Here is a 17,070-nt window from a genome sequence, read left to right as displayed (position 1 = left end):
CTTTGTTCATAATTTAAAAGACTTTTGAAGGATTATATATTTTGAGAAAGTTTATTTGTTATTTAGTTCAGATATTTACTTTGTTACTTATTGGCTTTTAATTTCAATGGAGGATAATAATTTAAGTCTAAAGTTCTGAAGGTTGTATTAAATATGTTGTTTGATTAAAACTGCAGAGAGGTCGTAAGCTTTTTGTCTTTAAAAATTAGAATGAACGGCCCGGCCCTTGCATTATTTATAGCACAAATTATGAATTATTTTTTCTATGCCCGCAAATGAATTTTCATGTGGTTATGGTTTGTTAATTGCCTATGCTTTTAAAGGGTGTTTATAAGGGTTAAACATATTTTTTATGGTTTGTTAATATGTATTATTTTTTACAAAGCCTTAGGTATGCTTAACCCTACCTTAAAGGTTCAAGAAATATATTGAGCGAAAATCAGATACTTCAGAACTACTCGTATGTACTAAACCAACATTTGTTTCAATTACTTTTTTACTGTGTAGTGACATAGAAGTCGGTTGTATTTTTTTGTAATTTTTTTATGTTTATTGTAGAGCTTGTTTACAGAAATATATGTTTTACGTAAATGGGGATGGGTTTCCCTAACTTATTATTTTAACAGCATTCATAAAAATGTGGGTACGGAAATTGATGTTACGATTAGGGCTGTAAAAAGGACTTATAAAAATAAATCATATTATAAAAATAACTCAATGGGATGAAAATTATTATAGAAAAGCCGCTTAAAATTGGGTTGGTTTACAAAGAATGGTAATTTTGACTTATTCCCAGGAGCGTCCATGATTAGGTAAGTATATTTAATACGCGAAAAACATCCGTGTAAATATTTCAAGCGGATATTATACTGATACTGTGTTTGGATGGTGTGTTAAGAAAGAAAATTGGATTGGGCAGGCTTATGTTTCTGACGGCAAAAGGCTTCTTTTTAAAGCCAGCAGGGTAAACTTTAGGCTAAACGAATTCATTAATAACGAAGGAAATATTCAGAATAATATGTTACTAATTTATAACCATGAGATTATTGGTAGGTATTAATGATATACATTTATAACTATCGAATTAAAAAAAGTCTACTTCAACAAGTAAAATATTAAATGCTTTGACACAGTGGCAACCCTAACAATAAATAGTCTTGGTAAGTGTCATGTCAGATGAGAAACGGATGAAGGCATGGGTCAGTACAAATTGTGAATGAATATTATAATAAGAAAGTGTGAAGCTGACCGCTCTTCTGGGCGCTGACATTTCGTGACGCGGATATCCTATAAATTATCATGTTTTTTCACTTCTTGCTATCACACAATATCTTGTTTTGTTATCGAATTACGGAACTGTCTTTTTATATTCTGAAGCTTTAACTGTTTCTAAATCTGTTGCCTTGGTAGTAATAAGTAAGGAATAGAAAAAACTACGAATAATACTCGTGCTAGTTTCCTTGTCAGAATGCCGACATAAAATATAAAATTCTAAATGTTCTACCTACCTACTGTAGCTATTGGATTTGGTAAATCCTCTGCCTAAGTAAAAGCCATTATAAAATTACATAATCTTTAAAAATAGTTTAATAAATTAATTTATTATTTTATTTTATTACACTTTTTATTCGACATTAATTTGTTATTTAATTATCCATGAAGCTACTATGTAACCGTACGAATTTAAATATGCAGTTCTTAAAAATGTTAGCATGAAGTTAATTAAATATACCTAATTAGGATACCTAAGACTTCGTTTAAATATTTGAAAATCTTTAATAGGAAGACTTCATGTTTTTATGGATAGTTCCGATTTTTTTATTATGTGGTATAGTAGTAGATTAGCATACAGTCCACGTAATGGTACGTAGGTAGTGCCGTCCACTGACATCTGTAACGAGCCCCAGATAAATTAGATTCTTACCTGAGACCACAGATATTCTGCTACAACTGAGGATTCAGTTGGAAATCCTCAGAAAAGTATGTCTCCCTTACCATACTCCTTTACACCACAACACAGCAGCGCTTAGCACTGTTGTTATTAGGTACCTACAAATTGTCCTTGTAGTCTCGGGAATAGAATAGGGCTACGGTATCCCCTGCCTGTCGTAAGAGGCGACTCAAAGGGGGCTTTTGGGGTTGCAGGCGGCAAGAGTGGGAGTTCGAACCGTCCAGCAAGCAACCCCGGGAAGGACCACGGTATGTGTGGTCACATACCGTCGTAAACACCAGGTAGTGTGGGAGGAGCCAAAAGTGCTCCCCCACGGCAGAGCCCGATCGGGGCATCGCGCTTGGAGGACTCCGGTTGTGTTCCCTCGGAGATCCCGGAGTTCTCCAACAAGCGTTGAGGACGGCCACCGGGGGGGTTTTAGTGCGGTAAAAATCCCACATAACCCGGCGTCGCTCCTACGTCGTCGGGTACCTTTTGAAGGTTTCCCCCTTGTAAAAAAAAAAGGTACCTACAAATAGGTCTTGGGGTTGAGCCGTTGAAGTCGATCTACCACAGTCAATACAAATTTTGAATATGTTTGTTTAGGATCCGTGATTAAAATGACCAAAAGTGATTTCAAAATAATCGTTGCTTTTTCGTACTGTTCATTCTTGTTCTTGATATAAATAACATAAATTCTAATACTTTCTTCAATATTTATTGAAAAGAATATTTTCTACGAAACTTATTGTAATACAATTTTTGAGAATTCAAAGCCAAGTTTATTGAATAAATGTGTAGGTTTTTCTAGAGTCCAGTGACATTTAAACTTTCCAGCCTTGGTACATAAATTTTATCACACTGAACACTACTAGGTACACTGCATACTTGCCTCCAGGCGCAGAGGAATGTTGAATGAGAAAACATTTTGTTGTTTAATGCCCACGCTTAAGCAAACTGAGTATTTACTATTTGAAAATTTCACTAAATTTTAAAGTACTAATGTTTGCTCAGTGGTCTAAATGTGACCATAATCATAAATTATGTTTCACCGACACCGCAAAAGGAGCAGGTTTTATGTTCGGCTGTATGATTTTTTTAATATGACTTATTGTTTATTGTATTTGAACTAGAATTGAGTAGCTTGCGAGTGAGTGATATAAAAGATATAATATATCCTCTCCACTCATCACTCCGAAGATTTTGAATTATATCTTTTTATCCGCGTCACATGGTTGAGTTCATAGGTCCATACGATTCCGGATATAAGATTTTCTTCAACTCAACAGTGTTATACTCGCTCGCGAGTGAGTGATGAGTCAAATGAGCGACTGACTGAGAGAGTCTGATTTGAGTCGTTGAGTGCATTACGTATTAAACACTAAATTAAAATCTTTTTTCTTTTCTAAGAATATGAAAACAGGGATATACAAATAGTGTTGGCTGTGAAATTCATATATAATTTCTTGCCAGTTTTGTATTAATTATAGGAATCAAAAATGTTGTCAAAACATTTTGATCTGTTTCTCTGAAATACTGATATAAAATGTCGCTTATATCGTAAAAGAGCTACTGAGCTAAAGTGAGTTACTGAGCTAAAAGAGTGATATATGATATATATCACTGAGTTCAAAAGATATATCTCTCTGTTTTCACTTTAGTGATATATTTTGCGCACCTCTAATTTGAACAAAGAAATTGTAATCGGTTTACAATTAAGAGAAAATTCCGAGTGTTCCGTACCACGATATGTTTACTTTGTTACTTTAAGTATTTGTTTTGATTGCTGTTATAGAAATACATACATTGTGAAATGTTAAAAATGTCCTCCTATTAAGGTCCTATAAAAAATCGAAAGCACTCATTGTTATAGCAATCATAATAAATCACATGCTGTAAAAATTTAAATGCCTATCTATTACGGTTCAAGAGATAGAGCCCTTTGAGATATGGAGAGACAGTGAATGCTTAGTAGTCGGGTTCCGTTTATATCCTTTTAGCACGGAACCCTAAACAATTAATAAAATGTTTATTCTTTGCGTTTTCATATGTCACTGATAATTGTTCTATAACATCAATGACATATGAACTTGTCTATACAATGAAGAACTTTTACTCGTTGTCTGATAGAAATGGAGTATATAGGAGAAAAGGATTTTTGTTTCCTTCTCTAAATTGTACCAAAAAGAATTGAAATGCTTATGAGTAACAGGATGTGACAATATGACTGTACGTGTTAGTGTATGATGCTGTATTGTATATCCCAAGGTAAATATGTGTTGACGTTCATCTGACTAAGGGTAGCGAGCAGTACGTGACTCAGAGTCATATCTGAATCTTTTTTTCCTTTTGGTAGTATGTGAACGACATTGAAAGGGCGAAAGAGCGACACGACATCGGTACGACACCGGCACCAACATCACGAAAGTAGTTATTTCTTCACTTTTGACCAACACCGACACGACACGACACGGGTGTGAAATGAACGGGTGGAAAATGAAGCATTTGTCAATTAGTATTACACCATGAACGCTTAGGTATATAATAATAATAATAATAACGCTTTCTACACTCACAGCTCCACAGTAGGATTCCCCGTATCGTGGGTACCATAAACGCGCACAAAGACAAATACACAAACACCCAGACCCAGAAACAGAAACCTAAATTCATCATTTAGATTTCTGTCTGGCCGGGGATCGAACCCGGGACCCTCTGCGCGTCAGACCGGTATGGTGACCGCTCAGCCACGCGGGCCGTCAGTTATCACATAATGAATATAAAGTTGCTGGCAAGACATGCCGTTGCCATGGTTGGTGGCAATACGGCGCGCCGGCAATGGCAACGGCTGTCGTTTCGCCCCAATAAAGGCTCAAACGGCAAATTCAAATGACACCAAATCACATTTCCTCGTTATTCCGCATATAGTCATAAATAGGGTTGCCACCATTTTGTTGAAAAATTGTAACTTACAAACCATTGTTAAAATATAGTACTTACTTACATTAGGAAAAATATACTACTTAGAATGTTTATTTTTTTGGAAACCTTGTTTTCTAAAGCGACCTAAGTCTAAATATTATTTCTTTATGTGTTTGTCTTTTTTCTTATATTGTGTGTGCATAAATAATAAATAAATAAATAAATAAATATTTAGAACCACTCATGAAAGAATTTCAGGGAAGTCCTCACATTGGAATTACCAATGAAAATAATATATTTTCTGTATTTTATTATTTTTCCATAATATACTCGTATAGTAGGTACAGTTGACTTAAATAAAGTACAATACTTACTTACATAAAGTACTTTAATATCTTTATTACAGTGTTTAGTGTGGCAACCCTATATATGAATATTTTTCTGAGGCCTATAAGTCATGCTTGGAAATGCGCTTTTATGATAACAATGTACCGTAATGCTCATTCCGTGTAAGTTGAGCGTAAACCCGATGATAAGTGGTGGTACTCATAAGTAAAATATTGCGTTACGTATGTACAAATAGAACAATGATATCTCAGTGATACTACGGTGGTTGTGCCCAGTATACTACATTGGTTAACCATGTTCGAGTTCTACGTAAAGATTTTTGGAGTCCGATTTTTGAAATGCGTATAAAAACTTAACACAGTCACACAACGTTCAACCTTCCGGCACAGAAATCAGTGCATGATTATTACAAGTTTTTTGGGTCAGTGAATCCGAATTTGAGGAACGTTTGACTGCATTTTCTTTACGTTTTTGTATGGGTATCGGCGTTGCCGTTAAACGGTGATAAAAATATCTCGACAGAAACATATTTATATATGAATATGTCTAAGTTTGCAAAATGTTAAAGGTGGTAGAACCCTTTGTGGTTCGACTCCGGCGGCACCACCGCCACACCTATTTCTACCTAATAACAGCAGTGTTAAGCGCTGCTGTGTTCCGGTTTGAAGGGTGTAGTAAGGGAGACAGACTTTTCCGAGGCGTTCCAGCTTAGTCCTCAGGGGTAGCGGCGCATCTGTGGCCGACCTCAGGTAGGAATATCTAATCCTATCTGGGGTTGATTACAGATGTCCATGGGCGGCAGTAGTCACTTACCATCAGGTGGACTGCATGCTCGTCTGCTACTCTTATATTATAAAAAAAAAAAAAATGTTGAGTCTACCATTTCGCTTTCGACGATAGCAAACGATAGTTTAAGCTCTTTTCTTTGTGACAGGGAAGCGGTGCTTAGTAAGGGGACAGGAGGTGATGGATTGATGATGTATTAGGTAATAGGTTCCGCGTGTCGGCTATCAATCTTAGCAGAATAAATTGCGAATTGTACAATCCACTACCTGTTGCCCGCGAATTCGTATGAGTGGACTAAACTATAATATAGTTTATCTATTTACTGAGTTTTCGAAGACGTTGTTTAAATAGGTGTTTATTTTTATTTACCAAACATCCAAATACAAATTTTCGTGCTTGTTTCAAAATTGGCAGGTCCTTACTAACATTATAAATCCGAAAGTAACTCTGTCTGTCTGGCTGTTTGTCTCTTCTTCACGCCTAAACCACTAAACCGATTTTAATGAAATTTTGTACAAAGATAGTCTGAGACCCGAGAAAGGACATAGGATAGTTTTTATCCCGGAAATCCCACGGGAACTAGGGATGGCGATCTACGATCGATTATTCGGAGAATCGACCTTTTGGACCAAAAATCTATTATTTTACTCGATATTAGTAAGAATTTAATCATAAACTATGCATTTGATCAAGTGATGATCTTTAGCAAAGTTGTTGTCCATGAGCCCACGATGGTTTCAGAGTTGGTACGACCAATTTTCGCCAGTACGAATTCTCATTTTTATGTATGTTAGTATGTCGCATTATTTTCTTTTAAACGCGGGCGAAGCCGCGGGCAAAAACTAGTTATCAAATAAAACTTCAATCCTTATTTAACGCGCTTAGGGGAGGTTTATCAAAAATTCTTCTCAGTGGGCGCCTATATGATATATGTAAAATGAATGAATATAAAATGAATCCGTTGTGCGAATTTCATGGCTCAACAGTTAGTAGTTACGGTCTGAGATGAGTCGGTGAGTGAGTGGGTGGGTATCCTTGGGCTTTATTATACACAGATAGATAGGCGATCGGTTCGTTATCGATATCTAAGGATCTTACGGTACAGGTACTCTCTAGGGATCATCTATAAGTCTAGTCTCAGACTTTCTTGATCCGTCCTTCTAATGAAGAAAGATAACCCTAGGATTATTATCATTTACTTGTTCAATTAATTTCTGGATATGCCCCATTATCTCGGACCTTGAATAGTCAGGAAAATATAAATTAATGTTAAATTTCACTTAAAATATATACTATATTTACGACGAATAACCTTTTTCGTTTGGGAAGTCGGCTAAAAAATAAAATTCCATGTCGGTGTGGTCCATAAATACACATAAAACACAAATTAAAAATAATGACACCATTCATTGTTTTAATTGTACTTTTCACAAAGTTAATAATAGGTATTTTCGTTATTGCGATATTTTCTCGACTTAATGGAAAATTATAGTCCCACTGCTGGGTACTTTCAAAATGAAAAGGGTTAAGGTTAGAAGTTTGTTGAAACTGGTTGCCTGGTGCGGGCTGTGGCTTCATACAGTTTTGAGGTATTGTTGGAGTATAGTTTTCCTTTAAATTATTGTATGTTCTTTAAGTAGAACCCTCTGTGGTTCGACTCCGGCGGCACCACTACACCTATTTCTGCCTAATAATATAATAAGCGCTGCTTCTAGGTTGCGTTCTAGGTTGAAGAGTGTGCTAAGAGAGACATAATTTTCCGACGCATTCACGCTTAGTCCTCAGGAGTAGCGGCACATGTGCAGCCGACCGAAAGTGGAAATCTGGTGGCAGTACCTACTTTACATCAGTTGGACTGTATGATCGACTGCTACTTCTATTAATATGGGTATGGCTGTACAATCCTAGGGGATGTTTAAGTATAAGAGATTTAATTGTGTATTCAGTAATGAGGATGGAGAGTGCCCCCGTGGGACATAAAAACGTTTGCCAGACTTTCCCTAAGTTTATGGATGAGTGTATTATGATTATTATAAGGAACCGTTGCGTACGACTTTTTATTAGGTAATTTCTCATGCGAAGTATAGATATACCGTTATCCACGTGGTTTATAACTACAATTATGGTTATTATGCTACTTAAAAGTAATTGTTAGATTAGATTAGATTTATGGCAATAATTAATCATATTCATTGTTAAATGGTAATTAGCATAAACCCCATTTTGTTCAATTTTGTGACTGGTGACTAAAACTACGGATACACTAGAGGACAAAATTAAATAACGTATGCAATACTAAGTTGGCTAAGTTGAAATGTTGCCAACACAGATATGAGACATATTAAATTCGTCAGATAAACGTATTCACTTAATAAACTCTGATAAATATTAAAATAAATTTTTATTAACTGAAAAATATTTACAATTATAATTAAACTTATAGAAAATTAAATATAATAAAATAAACTATAAGTAAATATAACAACTTATTTACAAAATTTACATATATACAAAAATGAAAAACAAAAATATAAAAACAAAAACACTACCATAAAAAATTGTCACCATCACTGTCTTTGGGCAAGGTTCCCAAGACGCTGGCAGCATTTCCTCTCTGAATTGCTATACCAATTCTTTGAGCAAAATGCATGCCAGCTCTCGGGTCCCCAGAGACGTCGACCAAACGAGTTGACAGCTGTTTAAACAACTGCCAAGCATCCGGACCCCATGGACCCAAAGTTTCAACACCAAACGCCACAAATATGTAGTTATCGCATAAACTAATATATTTACGACGCTTGGTGTTTTCAGTAGTAGTAGCCGCCGCCCCCGCGCCAGAGGAAGACGCCTGGAGAAAACTCTTGATAAACTCTTGATACTCGTTCTAGAAATTAATGACGCATCCACCATATTTTGTCATGCAGCACTAATCAACACAATCTCAGGCGACATTCCTCTAACAGCCCGGACACAGGCACGCACGATAAGCAATAGCTAAGAGCGGGACTACAAGTTTAAAAAATGAATGTATGGAAATGTGTGAATAACGTCGCGGACGAGTGACAGTGACAGCGGTGCGTGATCCAGATTGAATAAAGGGCAGTCAAAAATCGCACTGCTTGTCGCGTCGCTAGTCACAAAGTCCAAGTCGGTCGCCCAACAGTAATATTCCTGGTGTGTACAGCAAAGTCCCGAAACATTGTCGCAAATACTATTGCTTTGTTGCACTTTGTTGCTGACCAACATATTGAGGAACATGTTGCGCAACATTTCCCCTAGTGTACCCGCGGCCTAATACCTAATTACACTAAAAAATACCTACTGTGCCAAGTGTGGCATTGTTTTACTAACAATTGAGATATTAATGGCGTACATTAACAAATTGCTTACACATTTTCTTCCAGACCTGAGTATTGTTCTCTTAATGGAGTGTCACGACGTTTTGCATAAGCTTATATCCTTATTAGATTAAAATAGACTATGACCTTATGATTTACAACAATGGCTAGTTATTATGGATTCGCATAACAACTTGGGGCAATTTGGGGTAACGTTAGACACGTGTCAATTGTTTTATTTAACTTTAGCGTTTCACTATAAGCTCTTAAATGAGAGTAGCAAATGAGTCGCATTGTTTTGTTAATATTTTTAACACGTAAGACTTAAATCACATAGAAATATTATTATCATATAGAATTAGACATATACTATGTACCTATTTCATATTTGCTACTTAAGACCACTGTAGGTGTATTGTAGGGTTTGTCCCTGTAGTTTCGGGACCAGAATAGGGCTACGGTATCCCCTGCCTGTCGTAAGAGGCGACTAAAAGGGGGCTTCCGGGGTTGCGGGTGGCAAGAGTGGGAGCTCGAACCGCCCAGCCAGCGGCCCCGGGAAGGACGGCGGTATGTGTGGTCGCATACCGTCGTACGCACCAGACGGTGTGGCGAGCGCCAAGCTCACCTGGGCGGAGCTCGACGGGGTAACGCGCTAAGAGGGCTCCGGTTGCGTTCCTTTGGAGATCCCGGAGCCCTCTACGCAGCGCCGAGGACGGCCACCGGGGGGGTTTTAGTGCGGTAAGAATCCCACATAACCCTACGTCGCTCCCACGACACTGGGTACCTTTTGAAGGTTTCCCCCTCGTAAACAAAAAAAAAAAAGGTGTATTGTATGGTTTAAACCCTACAATGAATTTAAATTCATTCTGCTATTTGAAAATATTTGATCGAATTTTTGGGCCGATTATACGAGTATTTTTTAAGAATACTGTAAGTATGTGTAGGACTTGTTAAGGATTTTTTTCTACTAATAAAAAAAAATCAGAATATATCCATTATCCGGCTCATTGTATAATTCAATAAAATATAGCTTACGAGTAACTGCTTTACATATGTTACTGTTTACGACGGCAATAACTCAGTAGCTTTTTAATTTATTATACTGTTATCAAACTCCGCTAAAAGATGGAGTAAGAGCGAGTATAAAGTACAAAAGAGTATTCCTATCCCGAGCAGTCAGTAAGTGCTTTGTAATTTAGTTACAAAGAGTTCGCGACATTTCAATAAAACATTCTGTAAATCTCAGTAGGGAAAATATAATAAAATGTTGTCTTGATTACGTAATTGTAAATTATAACGAGACACATGTTTTCAAAATTGGAAATTCCGTTTACGTAAATACGTAACATCTGCCGCGCGGGAAAGGAAATTAAAATGCTGCTTCGAATTTTTAAATTTTGATTTATAAAGTGTCACTTGTGCTACATAAACGAACCTAATGACATAGGTTAATCCGTCAAGTCATGTATTATCATCTTCTTATATATAAAATTCTCGTATCACAATGTTAGTTACCGTACTCCTCCGAAACGGCTTTACCGATTTTCGCCAAATTTTATATGCATATTCAGTAGGTCTGAGCATCGGCTACTATCTATTTTTCATACCCCTAAGTGATAAGGGTTGTTCACCCTTAATTTTTTTTTATTTATGTGGCAACATAACGTTTGGCGGATCAGCTAGTATAGGTATATTTTATTTATTATATGCTCGAAAAACATTACCTTCCTGTTAGCGCAGTTGGGTAAAAAGTAACATCAGCTTTGGGCTGTAGTCACCATATGCAATTATAATAATAGTTAAAATTTTATTATATCTACAATTATATTGTTATTATTATAATTTTATATTTTATTTCTGTATTAACTTAAGTACCTACGTTGATCTTAGTTAGAAAAACTTGTTTGATATATTATCGCTGTTATAGCGATTATGCCGGATTTTTATAATATAGCGCTTTTTGAGAATTTGTTGTTTTGTTTTCTTAAATTAATGTAAGTAATGTACTTATTATTATAATAAAATGTACATAAAATTAAAATATAGGAAGCTACTAAAATATACACTCTTAAGTTTGTGATTTACAGTAAATTAGAATTAATTTTGTTATATCTTACGTTTCCCTACGATAAATAAGCAAAGTAGTAGAACCGCAAATAGTTCGATTCCAATGGCACTACCTCCCCACTTATTTCTGTCTTAGGACAACAGTGTTAAACGCCGCTGTGATACGGTTTAAAGGGTGTGTTCACGAGGGAGAAACACTAGATACGGGGCAGTTCAAGTCCTCAGGGATAACAACACATCTATGACCTACCTCAGGTCCCCCAATCCTATCAGAGGTTGTTAATTGATATCCATGGACGGCAGTTGCCACTTACCATCAAGTGGATTGCATGTTTATTTGTTACTTGTAATAAAACATTTTTCGTAATATCATATCCTTAACAAAACTTCATCACCAAGTTATGATATTGACAGATGAGGTAAATTACTTCGTAATAAATTAAATTTTAACTTGCCAGACAAGCTTTTTTTGATTAATTGTAAGATATATTGGTACTAGTTTTTATGGTTCTTAATATTCGCATGTAACAAATATAACATGGTAGGTACCTAGGTAAGTACTAAAAGATATTGACATGTTGAAAAATCAAGAACGAACCCGTTGAGTTTCATACCGGATCTTCTCAGTCGAAGTTATACTCGTACGTATTCCTACCCGGTAGTTAACTAAATAAGATTCACAATAGCCTCTATGGGCTTATATTTTGTATGCTATCTTGTGGACATACACAAAAATAAATATATATATATATATATATATATATATATAACTAAACATGAATTATCTACAATTAAAGATTTTCTTAGCCGAGGATCGAACTCAGCACTCTGCGTTCTAAACCATGAACACTTTCGCAATCATTTGCACCACGTGGTCATAAAAATAAATGCGTTTCATTTCTTAGATATTTGCAAATGTAGGAAATTCACAAGTGAAGCACAGAGTGGTAATATATTCTCAATAAACTGCAATTAGTATGCGCGTAGCCTTTACCATTTCTCCACAGAATATTACATCGCAGAGTCTGCACACAAACACCTACTTCTCATTTTCTTCTACAGGTATGACTAAATGCTGAGCATAGGTCTCGTTTTAGAGTGGGACTTTGACCATAGTCCACCACCCTGGCCAAGTGCGGTTTGATTTGCTCACATATTAGAGAACTTATTTAAAGAACTCTCGTTGTAGGTCTCCTTTTTGGGAAATTATCGTTCGGATTTTATTAACGTAAGTAACATATTATTGTAATTATATGTACATATCGTAAATATATAGGAAGCTATTCTTTCAAAAATCATTTCTTATACATTATATGTATAAGAAATGATATATATGTTATATGTGTATAGTTTACAATGAAATTAAAATAATATTAGTTAAATATTTCTTTCCTTACTATGTTTACCATAACCACTAACGTGACATATTTTTAATACATTTTGGTTATTATATCGAAAATATTTAAACCATTTATTCGCTTCTATAAGTATTATGTGAGACATTGTCTCCATGTAAAATTACTAAATAAAGTTGTCCTTTAACATCGCGCGTGTGCCCTAGAGAATATAATGTAAGCCTATTATTTAGATTTTCCTTTTGTCGAAAGGAACAATAGGTCAAGATATAAATAGTTAACGTGTGTGTATGAGAATACTTATTTTAAAATATTCAACTGTAACTAAGTTGGTATTTGTGCATTATAAAATAAATATTTAATTCTTGTTTACTCGTGGCGTAAAGAAGACAAGTATTTTACAATAAAAATATTAGAACATTAATGAGTATAATGTAAGTACATAATATGAAACACAGCTAAGTAGCTATGTTTCATATTCTAAAGTTGAAAAAAAAATTGTAGAGGTGCTTCAAAAATAACCAAAATTATAATTTGAATGGTCCTCTTTCAAAAAGCAATGCGATTTTTAACAAGCTTTCATTTGTGATTATCTTATCGATCTTTTATTAAAAACACTATATTATTTCCGTTACGGGTACGCAATTTTCTATTATTAACTATTATTAACTTTAGTCACGACATCCTCAAGGGAGAGGGGTTATCAATCACTCCACCCACGCCAAATCAAATTCATATAGAACGGGTGTTCTATCTGACATGTGGGACATGTGTTGTTATTCCTAGAACTATATGGAAACGTTTCGTACATACAATCATAGTTTCATTAGGTATACCCTTGAAATCAAAATATACTTGAGGAAACTATTATTATAAGATGTAAGAGTGGTTATTGTACCTTTACGATTTCACTAATCCCATCTGGGCTTGTTCATGAATGTCCATAGGCTTCAGCGGTCTTTTACCAACAGGGGGACGATATTTTCGTTTGCCAATATTAAAAATAAAAGCATATTTGCATTTAGCTTACATAACATAACGCCGGAACTATTTTCGCAGGTATGGACACTAAAATTTCGTTTGCTAAGCTTGAATACATTGTCCGTGACCGAGGTCACTTCTGAATAAGTTTTGCGACTTCAAAACTCCTGTATAACTCGCCTTCATTGAACTCTCTTTGGTCTTCGAATTTTGTGTTTAATTTGTTTTATTGAGTCTTCCGTGTTCTATTTGATCTCATTTTCTCTGTATTCATTACACTCTGTTACCAATAAATAATCTTTAGTAAGAATTTTTTGCCTACTAAAGTCCGAAATTGGATATTTTTTCTATGCAATAAATGTTTTGCGAACAATTCAAATTCAACTTCGCCGCCTTGAAATTGAATGAAGCCACAAACAGCTTATTTTAGTAAGTTCTTTTTTTGAATTCTTGACAAATAAAAATATTTTTAGAGAAAATTGACGAATAAATAACTAATACTGCGTAATTTACGTTTAATATTACCGCTTTTTATAATAATTTGCAATGTACATTAGGTAATGATTAGCTGACAATCTAGCAGTAATGTAACGTGCGATATACATCATTGTTGCATAAATAATTATTTCAAATATTTTAGGGACATTTTAGCACGGAGACGTGGCAAAAAATTTTTACGCAACTATTTCAATTCTCAAAACTGGGTACATTTTCTTGTTAGGAGTGAGTAATCTTTTCTAATCTATGTTAAAACATGTAATTTTCGAGTAAATTGTGCCTCCACTGCAATATAGCTAGTCCGTATTACCACCTGAGTGCTATACTTTGTTCCTATATTTAATAATTACACGCTATAAAACACGAAAATAGAACTAACAATGGCTGCTATGTCCCATGTTAAAGGGTAATGGTAGCTAAGATGCAACTTAGTATTCTTAGCAAGCAACGTACCTATGACCGATTTTAATACGGCTTAGATACTATTTAAATAACGATTATAATATGAGTTGAAGTGTTAGTCTAATGGACTACATGCCTTTTAATTTGCTATTTAATTATTTAAAGATTTAATCTCTGAGGATAAATTTGTATGTTTTGCTGTGCGTAACTCTTTCAGAGATTAAATTTTGATAACACTGTTAATTTCGTTCACAAGATAAATATTAGAAAGGAAAAATTACCTAACTTTTTATAATATAAGCGTAGCAGGCGAGCATGTAGTCCATCTGATGGTAAGTGGCTCATGCCGTCCATGGATATCTGTAATCAACCTCAGATAGGATTCGATATTCCTACATGGGGTCGGCCACAGATGCACCCCTACCCCTGAGGACTAAGCTGGAACGGCTCGAAAAAGTATGTCTCCCTAGCACCATACCTATCAAACCAGAACATAGTAGCGCTTAACGCTGCTGTTATAGGGCAGAAATAGTTGTGGCGGTGGTGCCGCCGAAGTCGAATCACAAAGTGTTCTACCACTTTCAAATCATAGTGAGCGGCCCCAATATCATTATTTTATGGCAATAACGTTATCAAAGCAATTATTTGACTCCGAGGCCAGAGTTAATATCAACTTGTTCATAATCAGCCTTATCACTGAATCGATTGAGCAAATTTTGGACTGATTGTTGGTAGTTTGGAAAACAATAAAATAGAAGTAACGAAACGGCACGTGCTGTTTTAGTAGGTACATAGGTATGTAATAATACTGTGTTAGGTAACTGTAAAGGTATGTGTGATAAAAAATGTCTGTCGCGATTTTTTTTTATAATATTTAAGTAGCAGACGAGCATGCAGTCCACGAAATGGTAAGTGTATCTGTAATCCTAAGATTGATACCTAGCCTTTGTCTAGACAAGATTAGAATCGAAAGCTGGATCGAAAAAGTATGTCTTGTTTTGTAATAAACCCCCCCGGTGGCCGTCTTCGGCGCTGCGTTGAGGATTCCGGAATCTCCAGAGGAACGCAACCGGAGTCCTCTTAGCGCGTTGCCCCATCGGGCTCCGCCACACCGTCTGGTGGGGACAACGGTATGCGACCACACATACCGCCGTCCTTCCCGGGGTTGCTAGCCGAGCGGTTAGAGCTCCCACTCTTGCCGCCCGCAACCCCGGAAGCCACTTTTAGTCGCCTCTTACGACAGGCAGGGGAAACCGTAGCCCTATTCTGGTCCCGGAACTACAGGGACAGCGGTTATAAGACCTACAACGCAAAGTTGGTAGTGCCCTCGCAAAAGTACGAATATATAGGGTTCTGTGATATTTAAATTATTTTATATGTGTTCAGCGCTTCAATTTGTTTCCCTGCGATAAGGTAGAAGGGTCATAAGTTCTCGGATTAGGTAAAATATTATTTTCATGGGTCGTATTGATTCATCAGCCGCTATCTACATACTAAACTATTAATTTTATATTATAAGAAATGTACGTCAATTCAAAGTTATTTTTGAACGAATAGATTAAATATAAATTAAAATATTTATATACATAGTCAACAATTAATACCTATCCATCTTCCCACTCAATTAGGTACATAATTGTACAATCGTACGTAGGTATACATTTTTTCCACCGCATATTAAATTCATATGTAAATACATCTATGCAAAATAATGTCATTATTTATAAGTTTCCTAGAAAACGAAAACTTTAATGTAGAATCACAAAAAATCTCCAAAAATTGTATAATCGGTCGATTATAAATCATTTTAGCCGTCTGAATATGTAGTTGCTTAAGCTAAGGAGTACCTACTTATTCATTGTTAATCTTAGATTTTTCTGATAAGGCATCTAATTAATATAAATTTAATAAACATCCTTGATAAGTGAAAACTTGGTCCCGACAGCTATGGTTTATAAACTAATTTGTTTTATGTACCTTGAATCAATTGTTATCGCCTATGTCCGTGAAATCTTGACCGGCTTTTCTCAGTATTTTCAAATTGATAAACCTCGTTCGTGTACTGTCCTTTTGGGGTAAAGTCACTTGTGTTTTGTGAGGAACTGTACGTGATGGGATGTTTTAGCGGGATGAAACTTAAGATATAGGTCACCGCGATTTGACGGTCGGAGTGGTCGTGCTATGCAGGCACGAGTGCTGCGCGCGGCACGCGGTTATCAACTAAGCACATTAAAAATGCCGGTTGGTACACAACCAACGGCTATTTTTCTCACTGCATCGTTAGCATCATCGCTTTGTTGATACGTGACGCAAACGTTAATCTTTTTTCGATTAATGCAACCGCTCCTGAGTTACTTACCGAGTACCTTGGAAGATGACGAAATAAATTACTACTTAATAGTTGGTACTTCAACTATCATATTTGAAATGTGATGCATATTAT

General features: G+C 35.7%; 1 protein-coding gene across 2 annotated transcripts in view; it reads right to left on the bottom strand.

The window, feature by feature from the left end:
• The window catches only part of LOC140748285 (bcl-2-related ovarian killer protein), a 38,765-nt gene extending 21,932 nt beyond the window's left edge, over positions 1–16,833 (bottom strand). Inside the window, exon 1 of one of the 2 annotated variants that reach the window (XM_073081077.1) lies at positions 16,605–16,833. Coding sequence is in view for 1 of the 2 variants with exons in the window: in XM_073081073.1 (XP_072937174.1) it covers positions 13,777–13,845 (69 nt within the window). In the remaining variant the exon portion in view is untranslated. Of the gene's footprint in view, positions 1–13,776; positions 13,977–16,604 lie in introns of those variants that run through there. The other variant, XM_073081073.1, reaches the window with a different exon arrangement.
• Positions 16,834–17,070: the final 237 nt, after the last annotated feature.

This window comes from Epargyreus clarus, unplaced genomic scaffold, assembly GCF_041222505.1.
Source record: "Epargyreus clarus isolate Ecla_fem2 unplaced genomic scaffold, WU_Ecla_fem_2.2 ptg000015l, whole genome shotgun sequence".
NCBI lineage: Eukaryota > Metazoa > Arthropoda > Insecta > Lepidoptera > Hesperiidae > Epargyreus > Epargyreus clarus.
This window is presented reverse-complemented; position numbering and strand designations above follow the sequence as displayed.